The sequence below is a fragment of the Ziziphus jujuba genome, chromosome 3 (assembly GCF_031755915.1).
Source record: "Ziziphus jujuba cultivar Dongzao chromosome 3, ASM3175591v1".
Lineage (NCBI taxonomy): Eukaryota > Viridiplantae > Streptophyta > Magnoliopsida > Rosales > Rhamnaceae > Ziziphus > Ziziphus jujuba.
Window position 1 is genome coordinate 23,992,905 of NC_083381.1, and position 21,070 is coordinate 24,013,974.

The 21,070-nt window shown below is 33.5% G+C and overlaps 1 protein-coding gene across 1 annotated transcript; it reads left to right on the forward strand.

Moving 5' to 3' along the window:
• Positions 1-7,222: 7,222 nt before the first annotated feature.
• LOC132803155 (receptor-like protein 20) lies at positions 7,223-7,789 on the forward strand. The gene has a single exon (XM_060815414.1). It carries the CDS (start codon positions 7,223-7,225, stop codon positions 7,787-7,789), a length of 567 nt encoding a protein of 188 aa, XP_060671397.1.
• Positions 7,790-21,070: the final 13,281 nt, after the last annotated feature.

Genomic DNA, 21,070 nt, shown 5'->3' on the forward strand with positions numbered 1-21,070 from the left:
ATAGATAAAAACAAATAATTTAAAGACCAAAATGCATCAAAAACTAAAGTTTAAAAACCAAAGTACTTCAAAAAAAAAAAAAAAAAAAAAAAAACAAATCCAAGGACCAAAGTGCAACTATAGATATAGTTCAAGCATTAATCCAATTAGCCTATTTTTTAATGTATGCATACACTTCCTTTTGACATATAAAGCTTTATTTATTTAAATTCCTCAAAAAAATTCGTTGTAGCAAGTTTGCATTTCAATCATCGGAGTGTTGTTTGGTTTTTATTCTTCCTAATAAAAAGTAAAATCTAATTGCCTCAAATTATTTGGTTGTTTAGTGCTCCATATATATATATATATATGCAAAATTGATTAACTAGATTTCTAATTGGATTTCTCGAAAGGCAGGCCCAGCTAGTATAACATTTTTTGTTTTTAATCTATGCATAATATATACTTTATCTATTTTTTTTATATTTATACTCTATTTAATTAAAAAAAAATCAAAATTCTAATTATTATATTTTAGATTAGAACACATTGCTATTTCTATTTATTTCTAAGTTTATGTGATAATTCTCATAAATATAGTATGGTATATGGTTTATCATATTTCTCAATTTATTTTTAATGATGATTACCATAAATAACTAATAAAAATGTAATTACCTGATGCATTCGTTGCTGTAATTTTTTTCTCGATTATTTTCGTATGTTTTGGTTTAGCTTTTATATTTCTTGTTATTTTATGGAACATTTGTTCATTGATATATTATGCTTAAAGGGAAAAAAAGGTGATTGTACATAAAATAAAAAGTAAGTATATATTAAAAATTTTGACTAGAAATCCTATAAGGAAAAAATAAATATGAGAGAGAAAAAAAATGTATAAAATACATTTAAATCTAATCTTTTAACCATAAGGATAAATTGGAAGTGTAATCAAATTGATATTAATGTCCATGGCAGAAATTTTTCTTTTTCACCCCCGACAATAATTTGCCCAAACTAAAAACCAACCATTGCTCATTCATGAGATATGACAAGAGCCCATTTCGACAGCAACTTCACGGCAGGATTCCGGCAACCTCCGGTGGTGGTTGGACCAATTGAAGGTACCTTCTTGATGCTCTCATCATAAGCTTCAAATTGGTAGCTAGAATGTGAATTATAATTGAGTAATTAGGAAGTTTCCATTGATGGAGTTAGGTTGTGTTTATATTGAAATTGGATAGAGATTGGACAAGTTCTTAGCCAATTGCCATTACATTTGGGTTCTTAATGATTGTCAGAGGCTAAAGGAATGGTTAATTTGAATTAATTGTCAAGATATTGAAAAATCCCAAATTTACAGTTTAGGCCATACGGGTTCATCTGATTTTCTATCAAGTTAGAGTGGACAATGTTGATAATATTAAGCAGAAGGTGTAAAAGGATTGTTATAGATTTTGTGAGTTTACTTGTTATGTTGATTGGAATTATTATACAAAAATTATAGTTAGCATGTGTATAGATTGATATATATATATATATATATATACACATGTACGGTAAACATATGATGCATATATGTATGTATATTTATATCTATTTATATGTATTGTTAATGGGCATATACATATATATATATATATATGGAGATGTGTGATGCTATATGAAAATACATAATTATATATATATGTGGATATATATATGTGTGTGCGTGTGAATATATATATATCTATGTACTTGTGTGCATCGAGACATTTATACATATGTATTTTATATCATTCAAAATTTTGAAGTATATCATATATGTTTTAAATTTTAAGAGATATTGTTATTTGATTTTAATGTGTTATTTTAATGTGATTTAAATATATTCGCTATATAGAATTTATTAGATCATATGTGTTTAATATTTAAGAAACTGCTATTTAAATTTATGATGCTAAGTTATGTTGATTTAGTATATATATTGCCTCATATTTATATTTTGGGTTGTTAAATTAAGTATATTTTGTGTTAATTAAATATTTGAAGAATGAATCTTATGTGTTGGATATTTAACTAAGTTATTATTTATATTGAAAATGCCAAATTGTGTTGAATTGAATTATTGTGGAAGAGACTAATTTTATGAAATTATGATTTAAATTTTATTATGTTTATTGATGCTAAATAGAAATTTGGTTTATTAAGGAATTCTTGATTTTTATTATTGTGATTTAATTGTATTCATTGTGTATGAGCAAGGTGTTTCCATTTAATTAAGTGTATTTGGATTTTAATATTATTTTTGGGCATGATTTGGTTTTAAATATTTCAAGAAAAATATTGGTTTAAGTTTGATGGTTTCAAATTATATAATTATGCCTTGGAATATTATTTGATTGATTTTGTGATTTGGGAAAAAATTATTTGTATATTATTATCTATGGATTTATGATGAGGATTAAAAAAAAATGTGGGATGTGAATTTGAAAAGTGGTATAATTCCCACGGTGAATTTTAATAATAAATATGATTATTTATTTTATATGCACCCATACACATACCGGTGTTCTGTACTGTATATGTGATTATGGTAAGCACGCAAGTTGTAATATCTCCCGTGAGTTGCCATCGGACCGAGGGTAGGCAAGTTTGATATTGGCCATAAACTGCCCCCCTCTATGGCAGGGATGACGGTTTAAGCAACGGCGCTTTCCGGACGCTGAAGCGACTGTATGCAAGTTTCTCTCTTTAACCTCCTGTCAGTCGGTGTTCGGGATGCTGGGTACCTTTGGGCACCACTGGTATATAGTATGGCGCATCAAGTATTTTTATATGTTCGTACATATATTTGTATGTTATATTATTGATATTATACTGTGTATACCACACCATGCGAAGGCGGCAAACCAATGTGGTCCATGTAGAGCTAGCCTCATAACCATGTTGTTTACGAGTCCAGGGGATAGGACGGCTAATATAGGCAACCACTCTGATTTGTATTGGTAGCAAAGTGCCGACGACAGCTGGAATCATGGATCACGTAGCATGTCAGAAGGTATCGTACGTATCTCCATTACTATGCATATTTCATTTTATGCTATGGATTTTAAGATATGATTTTATGTATTTATGTTATGTTATCTAATTGTGATTTAATTTCTTACCAATATTCTTAATCGATGTTATTATATTATTATTACTACCATATGATACCTTCGGATAAGTATCACAGCCTACGGGCAAGAAAGATAGCCACCAGACAAGTATAATAGTCCTCGGACAAGTGGTAGCCTTTGGGTAGGTGAGATAGCCTTCAAGGAAGTTACATTAATTACATGTATGGGAATATAATAGCCCTCAGGCAAGTTACATCAATATCATCATCATTAAAACGTTTGTTATAGTTTTTGATTGTTAATGAGATGTTGTTTTACCATTCTTTCAATGTTACGCATTGGCATATTTGTAAAATGATATTAAAGTGTATTTGACTTGTGTAGCACTATGTGGGTGGTGTGGGTGGACGAGAATCTATGATGGTATATCTTAATTGATTATTTACTAAATTAATTCCATTATATGCCTTTTACATAATTTGTTATCGAAGTGCTGCCAGTTGTGGAACTTAAATTGTAGTAATGTGGGAGGAATAAGGTGGTGTATATAGAAGTGTATTTTCAGTGCAGAAAAATTGTGGTAAGTCCAACCCTTAGGGGAGGTTCTGTCTGAATTTCCATTGGAGGCTCCGGTAGGGTTTCCCTGGGATCAGAGCTTGTCTAGGGTTCTGGTGAGAAATTTTAGACGGGTCCTGACAATATCATGGCAATTTTTTCTTCAAGTCATTAATGACAACGGAAATACAAAAGGCTTTAACAGCAGTGAAGATTAACCTAGGCCAAAATATTAGAAAGACACAGTCTCTTAAAGGGATCAACTTTTCTCATAATAAATTAACTGGTCCTATCCCATCAACATTGGAAAATTTGATTCGAGAGATTCCTCGACAATTGACAAACATGATTTCTCTTGAAGTGTTAAACCTCTCAAACAATAGAATGGTTGGAACAATACCTCGTGGCAAGCAATTCAACAATCTTCGACAACAAACCTCCAACAAGAAGATGATTCTGAGCAAATATGGCTTTGGGTGGAAGATTGTTTTTACGGGTTTTGGATGTGGAATAGTAATTGGAATATCATGGGATATATTGTGGAGAAGAACGATTGAACAAAATGCTGTAAGATTGAGGACAATGCTTGCTTGAGCATTGAAAGAAGATTAGAAATTTGTTTTTGCAAGGTTTCAATAAGTGCTTATTTCTCACATTTGTTATTAAAATTTAGCCTCATGTACTCCTAGGCAATATATTTTAGCTTTGATGCTTTATATTTTGTTTTCTGTCTTCCGTTTTCTGTTTGCTTTTTTTTTTTTTTTTTGGGCCAATACCCTAAATCGGATTGGATGCATGTATAATATGCTTTTTGTAAGAAATGGAATCAGTTTCATGGTACTAGTAAATGAATATGTGCACATAAAGTGTACAATAATTTTTTCTTACTCTGGAATGTGTTAGAGTATTTAATATTCTTTTCCATTTCATATATCCTATGAGACACTGTTTTTCTAATATGAAGGAAGAAAAATTATAAATATCCAATATTGTGAAAAATGTGTAAACAATTTTATTTGGCTCAAGAATTTTTTATTTCTCAAACAATGTTTAGAGCAGTTCCTGGTCCTAACTAACACAAGTTGTTGCCTGAAGTAATTGCTCGGATACATCAAGGTAATGATTAGTTTTAAATCCTTTTTGTTAGAGGTTGTACCACCCGTTTTCCTAGACTTGAAAATTGGAAGAGGTTTCACATTATTGCTACGAAAACATTTCTTTCACAACGGCTATATATATTATTATCAATGCCCATTTTTTATTTACCAAATTTTCATGTTGTTCAATTCCTGTTGTATATGTATTTCGAAATTAATTTGATAAAATATGCGTGAAAAACAATCCATGAAGTGAAGTAAAAGAAACTCTAAAGTGATTATAAAGTCTGAAGTAAGAATTTAATATTTACTTGGAAGAAAAAATTTCTTTTAACCAACAACATAATATGTATTTGCATTACATTTTCGTTTTTAATCTATGCATAATATATACTGTATCTATTTTTTTATATTTATACTCTATCTAATTAAAAAATCAAAATTATAATTATTATTTTTTAGATTAGAACACATTGCCATTTCTATTTATTTCTTAGTTTAGGTGATAATTCTCATAAATATAGTATGGTATATGGTTTATCATATTTCTCAATTTATTTTTAATGATGATTACCATAAATAACTAATAAAAATGTAATTACCTGATACATTTGTTGCTGTAATTTTTTTCTCAATTATTTTCGTATGTTTTGGTTTAGTTTTTATACTTCTTGTTATTTTATGGAACATTTGTTCATTAAATATATTATGCTTTTAAGGGGGGGGGGGGGGGGGGGAGGAGGGGGAAAAAGGTGATTATGCATAAAATAAAAAGTAAGTAGATATTAAAAATTTTGACTAGAAATCTTATAAGGGAAAAATAAATATGATAGAGAAACAAAAAATTGTATAAAATACATTAAAATCTAACCTTTTAATCATAAGGATAAATTGGAATTGTAATCAAATTGACGTTAATGTCCATGGGAGGAATTGTTTTTGCCCCTGACGATAATTTGCCCAAACTGAAAACCAACCATATTACCAAATAATATCTAATTAAGTAATTGGCTTTGCATATCATTAATGACATCATCCTATGCATTTATATGTGATGGACAAACCATACAGACCGATTTCAAATCCTTATAAAATACTGCAATAACTAGCTAGTGCATTACGTAAAAGCCAGCACTAAGAGCAAACTTCAGGATACGATTATTTTTCTCAACATGGTTGGATTTCAGGGAAATTTTCATTCAAACAGCAGTCTTTTCTTCCGTCATCATCTACAAAAATTAGACCTCTCATTCAATGATTTTAGAGGCTCAACAATTCCAACTGAATTCGGTAAGTTTACCTATTTGCTGCTCCTTAATTTTCAGTATTCTAATTTTTCAGGGCATGTACCATTAGAAATCTCAAATCTATCCAAATTGGTCGCCCTTGATCTTTCATATAATTATCATGAGTTGAGAGTAGACACTTTTACCTTCAAATGAATTGTTGCAAACCTTACCAAACTCGAAGAATTTTATATGGATGAAGTTGACATGTCTGCTGTGGAACCTCTTTCCTGGATGAATTTGTCTTCTTCTTTGGGATATCTTACTCTCAAGGATTGCAGGCTTCAGGGGAACTTACATGATTATATCTCTCACTTACAAGAACTTGAATTGCTTTATTTAGATTCCAACGAGAATCTTACTGGTTTCTTGCCTATGTCTAATTGGAGTAGTCCACTCAAGTTCTTGAGTCTTTCTAGTACTGAACTCCCAATAGATTTACCTTCTCTAATTCAAAATTTGATGTCTTTGGAATATTTGAATCTCAGTAGGAGTAAAATCCAAGGATGGAATCCCAGTTTGCTTCCTAACCTCACAAAAATCACATGGTTAGATCTCTCATCTAACAATTTAGGTGGTCAAATTCCATGGGCATCTCTGTTTCATATAAAGGGACTCGATTATTTAGATTTGTCCGGCAACAATTTTATTGGCCTGCTTCCTGAAATTTATAGTTACAACTCAACCCATGTGTCTTTCTCTTCTAATTACTCGTCATATAGTTTAACAGCCAACTCTCTTCCATTGGAGTAGGAATTTCTGTACTTAAATGATAACTTTCTCGATGGGACAATACCTGCTTGGCTGTTTTCCTTACCATTTTTGAAATATTTATTCCTTCAAAATAATCAATTCACTGGTTACATTCATGAATTTGAGTCCCTTTCCTTGGAGCAACTTATTTTGAGTAAAAACAAATTCAGTGGATCCGTTCCAAGATCTGTCTTTCAGCAGGTGAACCTTAATTTCCTTGATCTTTCCTCAAATGGATTCTGCGACGATGCAGGGTTGTATGAGTTTTCGAACTTGAACAAATCTGGCATTCTTTTCAATCTCAAACAATCAATTGAACGGAGAGATACCATCTTCAATTTGTAAACTCGGTTCCCTGGAAGTCCTTGATTTATTTAATAATTCTTTCAACGGGAAGATTCATCCATGTGTTGGAAATTTTAGCTCCAGTTTATCAGTTTTGAATCTGGGTATGAATAATTTGCATGGCACAATTCCTCTTACATTCACCAAGGGAAATTCCTCGAGGGATCTGAACCTTAATGGAAATCAACTTGAAGGATTATTGCCGGCATCTTTGCTTAATTGTAAGAAGTTGGAAGTCTTGGATGTTGGAAATAATAAGATAATTGACAGATTTCCACACTGGTTGGAATCTCTTCCAATGCTACAAGTTTTTATGTTGAAATCTAATAGATTTCATGGTTCCATTGACAGTCCTAAAAGTCCAATTCATGTCCAAAAGTTGCGAATCATGGACCTTTCCGATAATGAGATCAGTGGAAATTTGCCAACGAAATATTTCGAACATTTAATAGCCATGATTGATGCAGATGCAGACCAATTGAAATACATGGGAAGAAATTATTATAAAGACTCTGTAATTGTGGCAACGAAAGGCATCACTATTGAAATGGAAAAGATACTAACCATTTTCACAGGCATTGATTTGTCAAACAACAAATTTGAGGGAAAGATTCCAGAGTTGATTGGGAAGCTAAAGGCACTTAAAGGGCTCAACTTTTTCATAATAAGTTGACTGGTCCTATTCCCACCATTATTGGGAAATTTGAGCAACCTTGAATGGTTAGACCATTCTTTGAATGAGCTTGTCGATGAGATTCCTCAACAGTTGACAAATATGATATCTCTTGAGGTGTTAAACCTCTCGAAAACTAGATTGGTTGGACCCATACCTCGCGGCAAACAATTCGACACATTTCGAACAATTTATATGGTGCAAACTTGGGGTTATGTGGATTTCCATTGTCTGAAATGTGTAGCAATAATGAGACAAAGCAATCATCGCCTACAAACTTCCAACACGGAGGTGATTTTAAGCAAATACACATTGACTGGAAGATTGTCTGGATTGGTTATGGATGTGGAATGGTATTTGGCATATGGTTGGCACATATTGTGCTTTCAAGTAGAAAAGTTACACTGTTTATTACAAGGATTGGAGGAGAACAATGGAGTAAAATACCGACAGGTTGAAGAACGATGCTTGCTTAAGTGGTGGGAGTTACTGTAATACATAACCATGCCCCGGGTAAGAAACTCCGTTTCTCCAAATAATATACGTATGGTTTTTTCAAGTGCCCCTCTGTTTTTCCTATGATTTAGCTTTTGGCCTTTTGTACTTTTTGGCAATAAATTAATTTCAAATATATGTTCGATGTTTTTTTTTTTTCCCCTTGGTTTTTGAGTTTAATTAATTTTTCCTTTAATGTCATTCCATTATATTTGTTTCTTGCAACTTGCATATATATGCAGGAGATTTAGATTTATTATTGTTATTATTATTATTTTTTTTACATTTCTTGTAGAATACTTAATGTATTGTAATTTGACCAACTAAAAAAGGGGGAAAGCTTTTATATGTGGGTAGTGAGACAAAAATTGTAGAACCTAGAAAGCAAACAATATCTCCTGCTTCAATTATTATTATGAAAATTGGATTCCGAGTTTAATAGCTATACTTTCAATTGTTAACCTCGTAGTTGAAATTTTTTTTTTTTACCTTTTTCGTTTTTTGGGGTTTGGGTGGGGGGGGCGCGGGCGCGGCGTTGGGGGGAGATGGGAGAACAATTGTAGTTGAATTATTAATCCTTGGAAAATCTTTATTCTACTATATATTTCATTGTAATCATATTTTTTGTTTCGTTTCAATTTTCCTATTAAAAAATAGAATTTTTATTTAATTAAAATATTACCTTAACCTCCTACCCGTTTTGAGGAAAATTTTCAAATACTCCTGGAGTGCTGAAAACTTGGACCTCCCGCCCACTTCTACCTTTGATTGAATGGCATGTGGCTCACAGGTAGATGACTCTGCACGTTAGTCAGACAAGTATCCTTTTTTACCTTCTCCAAACACATCCAACCCCAAAAGACCTAATTTTCCTAATCTCTTTTTTCTGTAAACTCCACCTTATTGAAAAATAACATTTTAATTCTGCAAAATTGCTTCCCAAATAACGCTAATATACTCAATATTCAGAAATTTAAATAGGTGGAATAAAGAAAAACAAGTTGGCCGGTGGTGCCAGAGCAACGTTTTTAGTAGTGCCAAAAATGGCAGTGCCTCGAAATCAGAGGGTGCCAATTTTTGGACTGGTCTTTCACTGGATCTTAAGATTGAAAAAGGTCATTTTTTAATGGTTGCTGAGGTAAATAGGAAATAACTATCCAAAACTTTCCAATTGCCCAACCAAGTTTACTAATATCGCCATCTGATTTTATATATAAGCATCCGTATATTTAGAAAGCAGAAGTAGGTTCAATGGAGAAGAAGTACCCAAGGCAAAACGCATAATCACGTTTTTTGTGTCCAACGGCGATCTTTTAACGCGTTTTGGGGAAGGAACAAAACAATTATGCCTATCCGACGTGGAAGAGTATCCACCTCTTAGCCACATGGCCTTAAAGCAAAGGCAGGACTAGTTGAGTCTTCAGTACTCCATGAGAGCTTGAAAATTTTCTCTATTTTGTAAACCTGTCATATGTAACTTCTATTTACTCAGATAAAGCACAGATTATAAAGTTTGTAAAATAACAAGAAAGCAAATATATTTTTCCCTTTAATTAACTATGTATGATCAGGAATGTGACATGTTTCAATTAAGAACATCGATCATGCTAATCATAAGAGAACAAGTTCATATAGATTGCACAATTTTTTTAATTTGTTGGGAAATACCAATCATGTTCAACATATGGAAAACGTTATTTGCCAGCATTAATGATCCATCACTAATTGGCTTTACATACTAACAGGTAATTTAATGGGCTACCATTCAGGGTTCATTTTTGCATATTAGTTTTTTACTTTTAAAAATTAAACAAATAAATATATTAAATATAACTAATTAATATTTATCAAATTAACATAAATCTTACGGGTGAAGATTTGTTAAGTTGCCATCTATTCCAAAAGGACATATTGCTCACCCAGGTTTTAATATCATGTTAAGTTGTAATTTATTCCAAAATTTTAAACCAATAGAAAATAGATCAAAAAATGTATATCAAATGTATATTTTTTATAATGATCGCTACTGATGACAAATACAGTAAAGCCTCTTTAAATGAATATCAATAGAACTATGAAAAATTGCTAATTTAAAAGGGCTATTTATTAGGTCAAAATGGATTTTATATTTTTTTTAGAAATAATTTTACTAATGATATACGTATTTTTCATTTTAGCAAAACATGTTCATAACTCATAAATAATAAAAAACAATTAGTCAAAAATCAACAGGTGCATGAAAAATCTTAAAAGCTAATAAGCACATAGATAAAGGTTAATATTAATGTACATTCACAAAGGCCAAAAAAAAAAAAAAAAACAGAAAATATATACTTTAAACAATTATTTGCAACAAAATGAAAAGAATGTGCTTAATGTGATTTATTACCAAAAAAAAATAAAAATAAAATAAAACATAAAGATGAGACTGAATTCATATTAGGTACAAAGAAGAAACAGAAAGTTTTAAATGGATTTTTTTTTTGTTGGGGGGGGGGGGGGGTGGTTGGTGGTGAGGAACTAAATTCAAAATAATAAAAGTTGTTAAGTAAAGCTGCCCTAATATATATTTTAAAAGTTTATATATATATATATATATATATATATATATATATATTATTGTTATTTTTTTACAAATTTAATCAATTATTAATTTATACGTTTAATCTGTCCTAAAGGATTAAAAAAACATATATATATATATAGAGACCCAAATACATTTTGATACTCTCTATTTTCATTTAGGTGCTGCAAAATTTTTTTTGATATTTGATACATTTTATTTACAAAATTTAATATTTTAATCCAATGCTGTTAATTTTTAATGGAATCCATAAAAGAGGGTCACGTGAGTTGTACATGACCCCTAAAAATTGATTTTTTATTTATTTTTCTTTCCAATTTTTTAGAATTAATTTGAAAGAACATCAATGACTTGTCTTTGTCTTCCTCCTTCATCCGAGTCGAGATCAACCTAATTTTCAGCCTCATGGGTTGCAGACCTGTAACATCCCACATCGGTTGGAGAGAGGCACGAAGCGGTCTTTATAAAGCTGTGGATACCTCTCCCTTCAAGATGCGTTTTGACAAAACCTTGAGGCCAGGGGGGAGAGAGGAAGTGAACCCTGGGCCAAAGAGGACAATATCTTGATGCGGGTGGTACTGGGCTGTTACAGTGGTATCAGAGCCGGACCCGGATCGGTGTGCCAGCGAGAACGCTGGGCCCCAAGGGGGGAGGATTGTAACATCCCACATCGGTTGGAGAGGGACACGAAGTGGTCTTTATAAGGCTGGGGATACCTCTCCCTTCAAGACGTGTTTTGACAAAACCTTGAGGTCAGGGGGGAGAGAGGAAGTGAACCCTAGGCCAAAGAGGACAATATCTTGATGCGGGTGGTACTGGGCTGTTACAAACCCGGTAGCTAAGCTGGCGGTTTCTCGTTTTTCTGATGGCCATTTTCGACAAGTCCAACGTTGTTTTCTTCATCTCATCGACGACATCAAAACCCCATCATCCGTTCGTGTTATCTAGTTAGATAAGTAGTATCCAAATATAGAAAGCATTGACCATTGGGCTTCCAAGGTTTCAGATGAAATTTTATGGTCTCAAACCAAATTGAATGCTCAAAATCATTCCACTCTACCCGAAAAACATTCTAAAACAATGCTCATGTATCAATTTCATCCAAAACTAAGTTTCTAAAATTTTTTTACAGATCAGCTCCTTCTATTCCTTCTACAATTTTGTATAGCTGAAGGAGGCAACGGTAGGCAGAGGAAGTAGCAGATTTCTGATGCTGATGATGATGATCACTACCTCCACTACTTTGTTGTTGTTGCTGATGATTTGATTGATGCAAATATTGAAGCAAAATGAAAAAACAGAAAAATCAAATATAAGGTATATTCAAGAAAGGATTAAAAGGGGTAGAAATATTCATCCTTTAATTTTTCAGCTTTTATGGAGAAAAAGCTAAGGGGGCTAAACAACAAAAATTGACTGCAAGGAAAAAAAGAAAAAAAAAAAAGAAGGAATATAGAAAGAAAAACATGGTGAGAATACCATGGGTATTAGAGAGAGAGAACTTTTTTTTCTCTTTCGTAAATGTTGATGGGGTGCTTTTTCAGAGGGTGAGAGGATCTAGTGAAAAATCATATCAACAAAGAGAGAGTTGCAAAGAGCAATAGAGAGAGAGAGAGAGAGAGAGAGAGAGAGAGAGAGAGAGATTAATTCGGCAGGTTTAGTGATGTGTGTTAAGCGAAATTTCTCTCCCAAATTTTCAAAAATTATTAAAAAAATTCATATAATTGATCATGTGAGTTACACGTAATACTTTACTAACAGTTTCCATATAGTTTTAATGGAATTAATAATAAAGGATATTAAATTTTAAAATTTTTTTTATGGCCCCTAAGTAAAAATATAAGAAACAAAAATGCATTTTGGCCAAAAAATTATTATCTTATGTATTTAACAAGGTTATTCATTTAATACTCTACTCGAAGTTGGGATCAAAAATTTCATTTACTCGTTGGAATCTCTTCCCATGCTTCAAGATCTTATCTTGAGATCTAATAATTTCCACGGTTGCAGAGGTAGTTCCAAAACTTCACTTCCTTTCCAAAAGTTGAGAATTATGGACCTTTTCGATAACGAGTTCAATGGTAATTTGCCAACAAAATATTTTAAAAATTTAGTGGCGATGAAGGATCCAAATACTGACCAATTGGAGTACATAGGAGAATGCTATTATCAAGATTCAATGATTTTGGTTGTGAAAGGCTTCTTTACTGAATTTGTGAAAATTCAAATGATTTTCACGATCGATTTCTCGAAGAACAAATTTTAAGGAGAGAATCCAAGATTGATTGGGAAGCTAAATCACTTAAAGGTCTCAATTTTTCTCATAATAACTTGATTGGTTCTATTCCGTCAAGCTTTGGAAATTGAGTAACCTTGAATGGTTAGACATCTCTTCAAATGAGCTTGTTGGTGAGATTCCTCACCAATTGACAAATATGGTATCTCTTTCAGCTCTAAACCTATCGAGAAACAGATTGGTAGGTCGGATTCCTCATGGCAAACAATTTGACACATTTGATAACAATTCATACAGTGAAAACTTGGGATTATGTGGATTTCCACTATCTAAAATGTGTGGGAATAACAATGAGCCATAACAATCGCCGTCCCCGAATATACAAGAAGAAGGTGGTTGGAAGGAAATACATGGGTTCGAGTGGAAGATCATCTTGATGGGTTATGGATGTGGAGTGGTGATTGGAATATCAATGGGATATGTAGTGCTTTCTAATCAAAAAGTTACTTTGGTTTTCATAAGAATTGTTGTGATCCTTTGATCACGAAAACACAAAAAACTAATATAGAAAAATAAAGAAAGACAAAAGCATGAAAATTGAGAAGAAAAATATGTATTATAACTATGGAATTTATACACAAAAAAACTTATTTCAAACTCTCTCATGGAGTCTTAAAACCTATATTGTCTATACTGTGTGTTGTGTGATACAAGACTAAAAATGTTCAGCATCTAGTTATAATGCTCTAGGGTTGAACTCGTAATGGGCCGGGCTTTTGGGAGAAGGCTGGACCCCACAAGGATTGGATTCAGTAAATTATTGTAAGCTTGAAAAACAATGTTTGCTTATGTGTTTGGAGGTGTGATGTAACACTCCGTCCCAAATCACATTGGAATTCGTGCATGTTGACCGAGGTTGACCGCTGATCGATGGGTCAAAAGTTGACTTTTTGCTCCAATTGAAATTTCTAGTTGACCAGGATACCATGGTGAAGTGCATGATGCCCCAAGTTCATAGACTAGTAGCACGTCGAAAACGGAGCTATGGTTTGAAAGTTATGGGCAAAACAATTTGAGGTGCCAACTGTCCAAAAGGTGCCGGGAGTTGACTTTTTATTATTGTGTAATTTTGTTTTGACTCTTGTATGATTCTAAAGTACTTGTCGATACGAGTTCATAGACTAGCAGCATGCTTAAATTGGATATCTGGTTAAAAAGTTATGGACGTTTGAAGTTCGCCGGATACCGTAATATTTTATTATATTTGGCTTAAGTGCACAGTAATGCCACGTGTCGCCACCTAATTGGTCCACGTGGATGAACAGTTTCACCCACAGTGGCTTTTATTTGGCAAAAACGCCGGGGAGGAGAGAGAAAGAGAGAGAGGAGAGAGAGAGAGAGAGAGAGAGAGAGAGAGAGACGACCGGCCGCTGGAATCGTCCAATTTTCCAACAGACCCTTGCTACATGCGCTGGCCAGACGGGAGCGCCTTCCCATTTCCAGTCAAACCCCAAAATCTGATGACCGCCAGTCGTCGGACGCTCCCAGATCGAGCCGGCGAAGCTCGACAGCGATTTTCCCCTCCACCGCCGGCCACAGCCGTTTGACCCCTTTCCGACCATTTTCAGGCTACATGCGCCAGCCACCCCTCACCACCTCCTCAATTCTGGCCTACCCACCAAATTTCACGGCCACCGGACCTTCGACGTGACAGGATCGGAGCATTTTCCGGCGAGGCGCCGAAAATCTTCAAACCCCGATCTCTCCACCGTCCGGCCTCCGTTTGCCTCACCACCAGTCCCGTTGGAATCCTCTCCCCTCGATCTACAAAACCGCCAAAAATCTCAGCCAACGGCCACCGCACGCACCACCGCCGGCGACGGTTGCCGATGACCGCGGCGGCTTGCCGGAAGTCACTGTTCCGGTGAGTACCCAGTTGCACTGCCGATCCCTGTCCACTGATTCCGACCCCTTGAATCCAAATCCGGCATCATTTTCCTCCAATTTGTGACGGTTTTTGGAGAATTGAGGAGTCGAATCCCGAAAGCTTTCCGGCGAGATTCCGACCACCTCGGGTCCGATCTCCGGGAAGTAAGACCGAATCCGTGATCCTCATCACTCAAGCTTCGATTCGGTATATCACTCATAATTTTTAGTTGTCGTTTGTGTTCGCTCCTCGGGTACCCATTTGGGAGTTACCCGATTAAATTATTAATATATTTGGTTGGTGTACTGTGGATGTTTTAGGTGAGCGTGCGAGTAGTGGAGTTGATCCTGCGGAGGATCTTAGCTGATATACGCGCTTAAGGTGAGTGACCCACCTTTAAAAATATATTGGGGCAATTAATTATGTTTAATTGGTGTTTAATTGATATTTGAATTATGCTCATATGGTGCAATTTAATTATGATTTTATTGTGATTTAATTTTAGTTATTATGAATGAGCAAGGTATTTTCAGTAATAAATCGTATGTGGTTTTAAATGTTATTTTTGGGCATAATTGGTTTAAATATTTTATGAAAATATTTATGTAAATTGGTGGTTTAATTTTACAATTATGCCCATGGTATTTTATTTGTCAAACCTCGTATTACGAGAAAAATTATTGTTTTATTGGTTATCGATGCTTTTGTACCGGGTTGTTAAATGAAAATATGTGGGATGGTAAATGTGAAAATTGGTATATTTCCCATGGTAATTTTGGAAAACGGTACGATTGATTTAATAATTATTTTTAGACGCATTCATACAGTATTGGTGTTCTGGTGTATGTATATGTGGCTAGCGCGCAAGTATTATGTCTCCCGTGAGTTGCCATTGGACCGTGGGCAGGCAAGTTTGATATTGGCCACAGCCGCCCCCCTCCTTGGCTGGGATAACGGTTTCAGCAGCGGTACTGTCAGGACGCCGAAGTGCCGTTTGCAAGTTTCTCTCTTTAATCTCCCCGCCAGTCGGTGCTCAGGACGCTGGGTATCGGAGGGCATCACTGATATATGGTGTGGTGCATCAAGTGTAAATTTTCAGATAAAATTTCAAACCCCAAAAATGTTCAAAAAGTATTTATTATATTTTATTATATTTTATTTACATTTGGGGTATTTATTTATTTATTGTTTATTAAGTTGTTTGATCCCTTGGTTTTCGGAAAATACGAATATCGGGTTTTGTAAAAATGTTTTAAAAAGGGAACATTTCCAATGGAATGATTAGTGAGTGTTTTGAGAGAAATTATTATTTTCAACTGTTATTATTTATTTACCTATTTAATTGTTGGTATTAATTAAATTCCCTTATTTGTTATATTATTATTAAAAGTGTTCAGTAGCTAGGGTCGCTCACTGAGATGATTAGCATCTCACGTTTTTAAATTCTGTTCCCTTAGGTGTAAGGGGTGGTAGACGTTCTTCCGGGGCGAACCAATTCTCCGCCGCTATCGTGTTTCGAGAAGTACTTTTGTACTCGTTCATTTCAGTTGTATTATTTCTTTCATTTTTGTTGTATTCTCCATTGAATAGCACTTCATGAAGTTCTGTATACTATTCTGGACACTTATGTTTTAATTATGCACTGGATTGCTGTTATTGTTGTGAAGTGCTGTAAATTTGTGGTATCAATTTGTAGTTTAGTGGGAGGTATAAGGGGATGATTATAGAAGTGTGTTTTCAGTGCAGGAAATTTTTGGTAAGTCCTACCCTTAGGGGAGGTGCTGCCAGATTTTCCGTTGGAAGGTTCGGTGGAATTTCCCTGGGATCAGGGCTTGTCTAGGGTTTCGGGGAGGAATTCTGGACGGGTCCTGACATGTGAGAAGAATTTTATATAGTGCGCCACGTAATTAACTATACCCTTTTGTTTGTTTCTTATTTTATTTCTTTTCTATAGTGTCATTAAATTTTAGACTTGTGCACTCGGTTGGAAATAAATTTTACTAGCTTTCATGTTCTCTATTTTTTTTTTTCTCTCACCCTATTAAATATCTTACCTCTTGCAAATCCAGCCAAGAGATTGTTTTGTTGGTTTTAGAATGCTAATAGTCTGAAATGTAATATCAACAATGATAATGTGAAAAGTGAGAGACAAGTTTTAATATGTGGCTAAGATGAATATTTTATAATATCCTCCGTTTGCAAAAAGTTGGTTGAGCTTTTCATGTTCTCTATTTATGGATCTGAGGAAGAAGGTAGGTTCTAAGTGTTTTTATGAGTTTTTGAGCTTTGTTTCATGGAGGGGTTTTTGTATAATATATCATCTACAAGTTGTTGCTGTGTGTTTATTTATTTATTTATTATTATTTTTTTCTGCTCTGCTTGTTCCTGTTCTTCTAGCAGATGGAGATTACATCAATAGTGGAGTCTGCAGATGAAACGGGTTTTATGGATTTTACTTGGAAATTTATCCATTTCGTTAATTTAAAATTTTTTTAAAAAATATATATATATATATATATATATTAATGCAATTTATTTGTTTTGCAGAGAAAATAAAAAGGTGAGAGAGAGAGAGGCAAGGGAAAAGATGAGTTTTACCCTTGAACTTTTGCACATGAATTTTGCATTTAAGACAAAAATGTGGCAAAGGACTAATGATGATCAATGTTTTAAAAGGGGTAAATCGTAAGGCGTGACAAGGCGTAGAGATCAAGTTTCAAGCATTATAAGTCTAGACAGGTCTATGCAAACATAGACATAATAAAGCATTTTGCTATTTTTGTTATTGTTTTAATTACATAATAAAATCATTAATAAGTTTATTTATTCATAATACGTTCTAGAAACTTTGTAGATTGAAAGCTCCCTAAAAGTAATTAACATAAATTTATTCATAATAAATTTATTAAAACTTTATAATTCCAAATTTCCAATAAAAATATTTAAAACCTATTTTTTTCACTTATCACTTATTTTGACATATTTTAATATATAATGCCTTATTTATTTATTTTTTTATATCAAGACTTAAAATAAGACAATTTAATCTTATTTTAAAAAGCTAAAATTTTTCACTTTTATCTTAACGTGCTTTTAAAATTTTAAGTTTTCTTGTGAAAGGAGAAAGCTGGTGTTTGGGAGACAAGAGAATGAGGAAACGGGCGTTTCACAAAACACGGGCAAACTTTTCTTTTTCTTTTTTCTATTTTTATTTTTACTTATCCTTTTTTATTGTGAAGGGGTTTAAAGGCTAAAATGATCAAATTTTAATAAATTTGAAATCTAATATAATATTTATAAATATTCAAAATATTTTATTAATGATGGATAATAAAGTCTCTCCATATAAATTATAATTTGACAGGTTAATAGTACTTATGTCAAAAAAAAAAAAAAAGAAGCAAGCGAACAAATAAAAATATAAACTTAATCTTTTAGATTTAAGATGCACTTATCTCTAATAAGATTTAAGAGAAAAAATAAATGCTACAAGTTTATAATGACTTCATAATTGTACAATATAGAATTTGAATATTTCTATAGTTTAACCAACGTTTATATATTTTTTTTATTGGATTTCAATTCTTTCCTTTTTGAAAACATATATCGTAATGTTTATAATGTATTAATTTTGAATAGATGAACCATGCTGTATAGATGTCTAAAGATTTTGCCAAATATTTTTTATGCTTTTTTTTTTTTACATTAATTTTTCTTTTTTCATTTCTCATTTTTTCTAATTTTCAATAAATTCTTTTTGAACTCTCTCTCTCTCTCTTTCTCTCTCTCTCTCTCTCTCTCTCTCTATTTTATTTTAGAAAAAAAACCTAATCATAAAAAATGATGAAAAAGACACTTGTGTTATGGCACCAAAGCATGCATTAGGCGGTCAACACTCATTTTAACGTTGATGGCTTTTTCTAAGCTTTATACCAAGACAAGGTATTTTCTCCTAACTTGAAATCTAAATATGCCAAAGTAAGACATAGGCTCGCCTTTTAGTGTAATTATTGTGATATGGTTAAGTGAGTTTGGGGATTAAAATGCTAAAAAAGTTTGTGAAACAACTTATAAAATCTAATCTAATTTGGAGACAAACGATATTAGTAACCAAAAAGAAAAAAAAAATAAAAAAAAATCCTTTCCTCCGCCTCAATTGGGAGAAATTGAGAGCTTATAATTATGCATGCAAATCCCCTATCCCCTTATAAATAATAATAATGAGCAGCATCAAAGATCAAATATATCTCCTATAATAATTCTACTATGTAGGGCATACACGCCAAAATTGTGAGCGTTTGATTAGATGTAATTTATTACATATATTATCTAAATTTACATATAATTGGATATCCATCATACTAGAATATCTATTTGATAATGTTAGAGATATCAAATTGTTTATCATTAAATGTGGTGATATAATATATCATTATTTTATTAATTTCTATTGAATTTTATTTATCATATTAAGTTATATTGCTTCTTCTACCACAAAACTGGGTAAATTACTTGGCTGATGAAACCCTGTTGTATAATAAACGATGCATCTAGTTTTCCATGTATACAATAGTACACTAGAGCTCCCCAAACTTTCCAAAAAAATTTAATGAGAAAATGCATTTTCTTATACTTTGTTTTTTTTTCTCTTATTTTTTCGCTTTAATTTCTTTAATTGTTTTTATGTACATATAGTTCTCCTCAAATAACGAAAAAAAAAAATTGCTAAAATTATGGAGAGTAAAATTAATAATTATAAAATACTTTTCTCATGTTTTAAAAAAAAAAAAGCAAAAAATAAATTTTACATGTGGAACTAACATGTTTGACCATCTTTAATGGATTCTTTATTTTAAATAGCACATTTTTTCAAAGTCTTTTATATATCTAGATCTTCATGACAACCAATTCGCTGGTTACATTGAGAAATTTCAATCATATTCCTTGGAGTATCTTAATTTAAGTAATAAAAAAACTCTATGGATCCATTCCACCGTCAATCTTTCAACTAGTGAATCACTTTCCTATATCTTCACTCAAACGCCTTGTGTGGTGATGTTGTGTTATATGAATTTTCAAAGTTAAAAAGTCCGTCTTCCTTTTTAATCTCAAGCAATCAATTCAGCAGAGAGATACCTTTTTCAATTTGTAATCTTGCCTGTAACATCCCACATTGGTTGGAAAAGGGAATGAAGCATGGCTTATAAGTGTGTGGATACCTTTCCCTTCAAGAGGCCTTTTCCTGTGGCCCACCGTTGTTCTAGGTCGGGAAGAGCAAAACTGTGTGGGCCGGGCCCAAAGCAGACAATATCTTGAAGCGGGTGGTCTGGGCTGTTATAGTGGTATCAGAGCCGCACCCAGATTGGTGTGCCAGCGAGGACGCTGGGCCCTAAGGAGGGTGGATTGTAACATTCCACATCTGTTGGAAAGGAGAACGAAGTATGGCTTATAAGCGTGTGGATACCTTTCCCTTCAAGAGGCCTTCCGCTGCGTTGATAGGGAACGTAAAACCTTGAAGGGGGCTACGGCCTGGAATACCCCAGAGAGGACAGTATTTTGGTTGGGCATGGGAGGCCCGAGCTAGTGGGACTAGCAAGTGTAGGGGTGGGACCCCTAACCACTAAGAGGCCTTTTCTTGTGACCCACCGTTGTTTTGGGGTCGGGAAGAGCAAAACCATGAGGGTCGGGCCCAAAGCGGACAATATCTTGATAAGCGGGTGGATACCTTTCCCTTCAAGAGGCCTTCCGCTGCGTTGACAGGGAACGTAAAACCTTGAGCGGGGCTACAGCCTGAAATACCCCAAAGAGGACAATATCTTGGTTGGGCCTGGGAGGCCTGGGCTAGTGGGACTAGCAGGTGTAGGGGTGGGACCTCTAACCATTAAGAGGCCTTCCGCTGCGTTGACAAGGAACGTAAAGCCTTGAAGGGGGCTATGGCCTGGAATACCCCAGAGAGGACAATATCTTGATGCGGGTGGTCTGGGCTATTACATTGCTTCTCTTTCAATCCTTGATTTATTTAACAACTCTCTTAGTGGG

Excerpts from the sequence above, each read along its gene's own strand:
- LOC132803155 (XM_060815414.1), top strand. The coding sequence starts at position 7,223 with ATGAATAATTTGCATGGCACAATTCCTCTTACATTCACCAAGGGAAAT.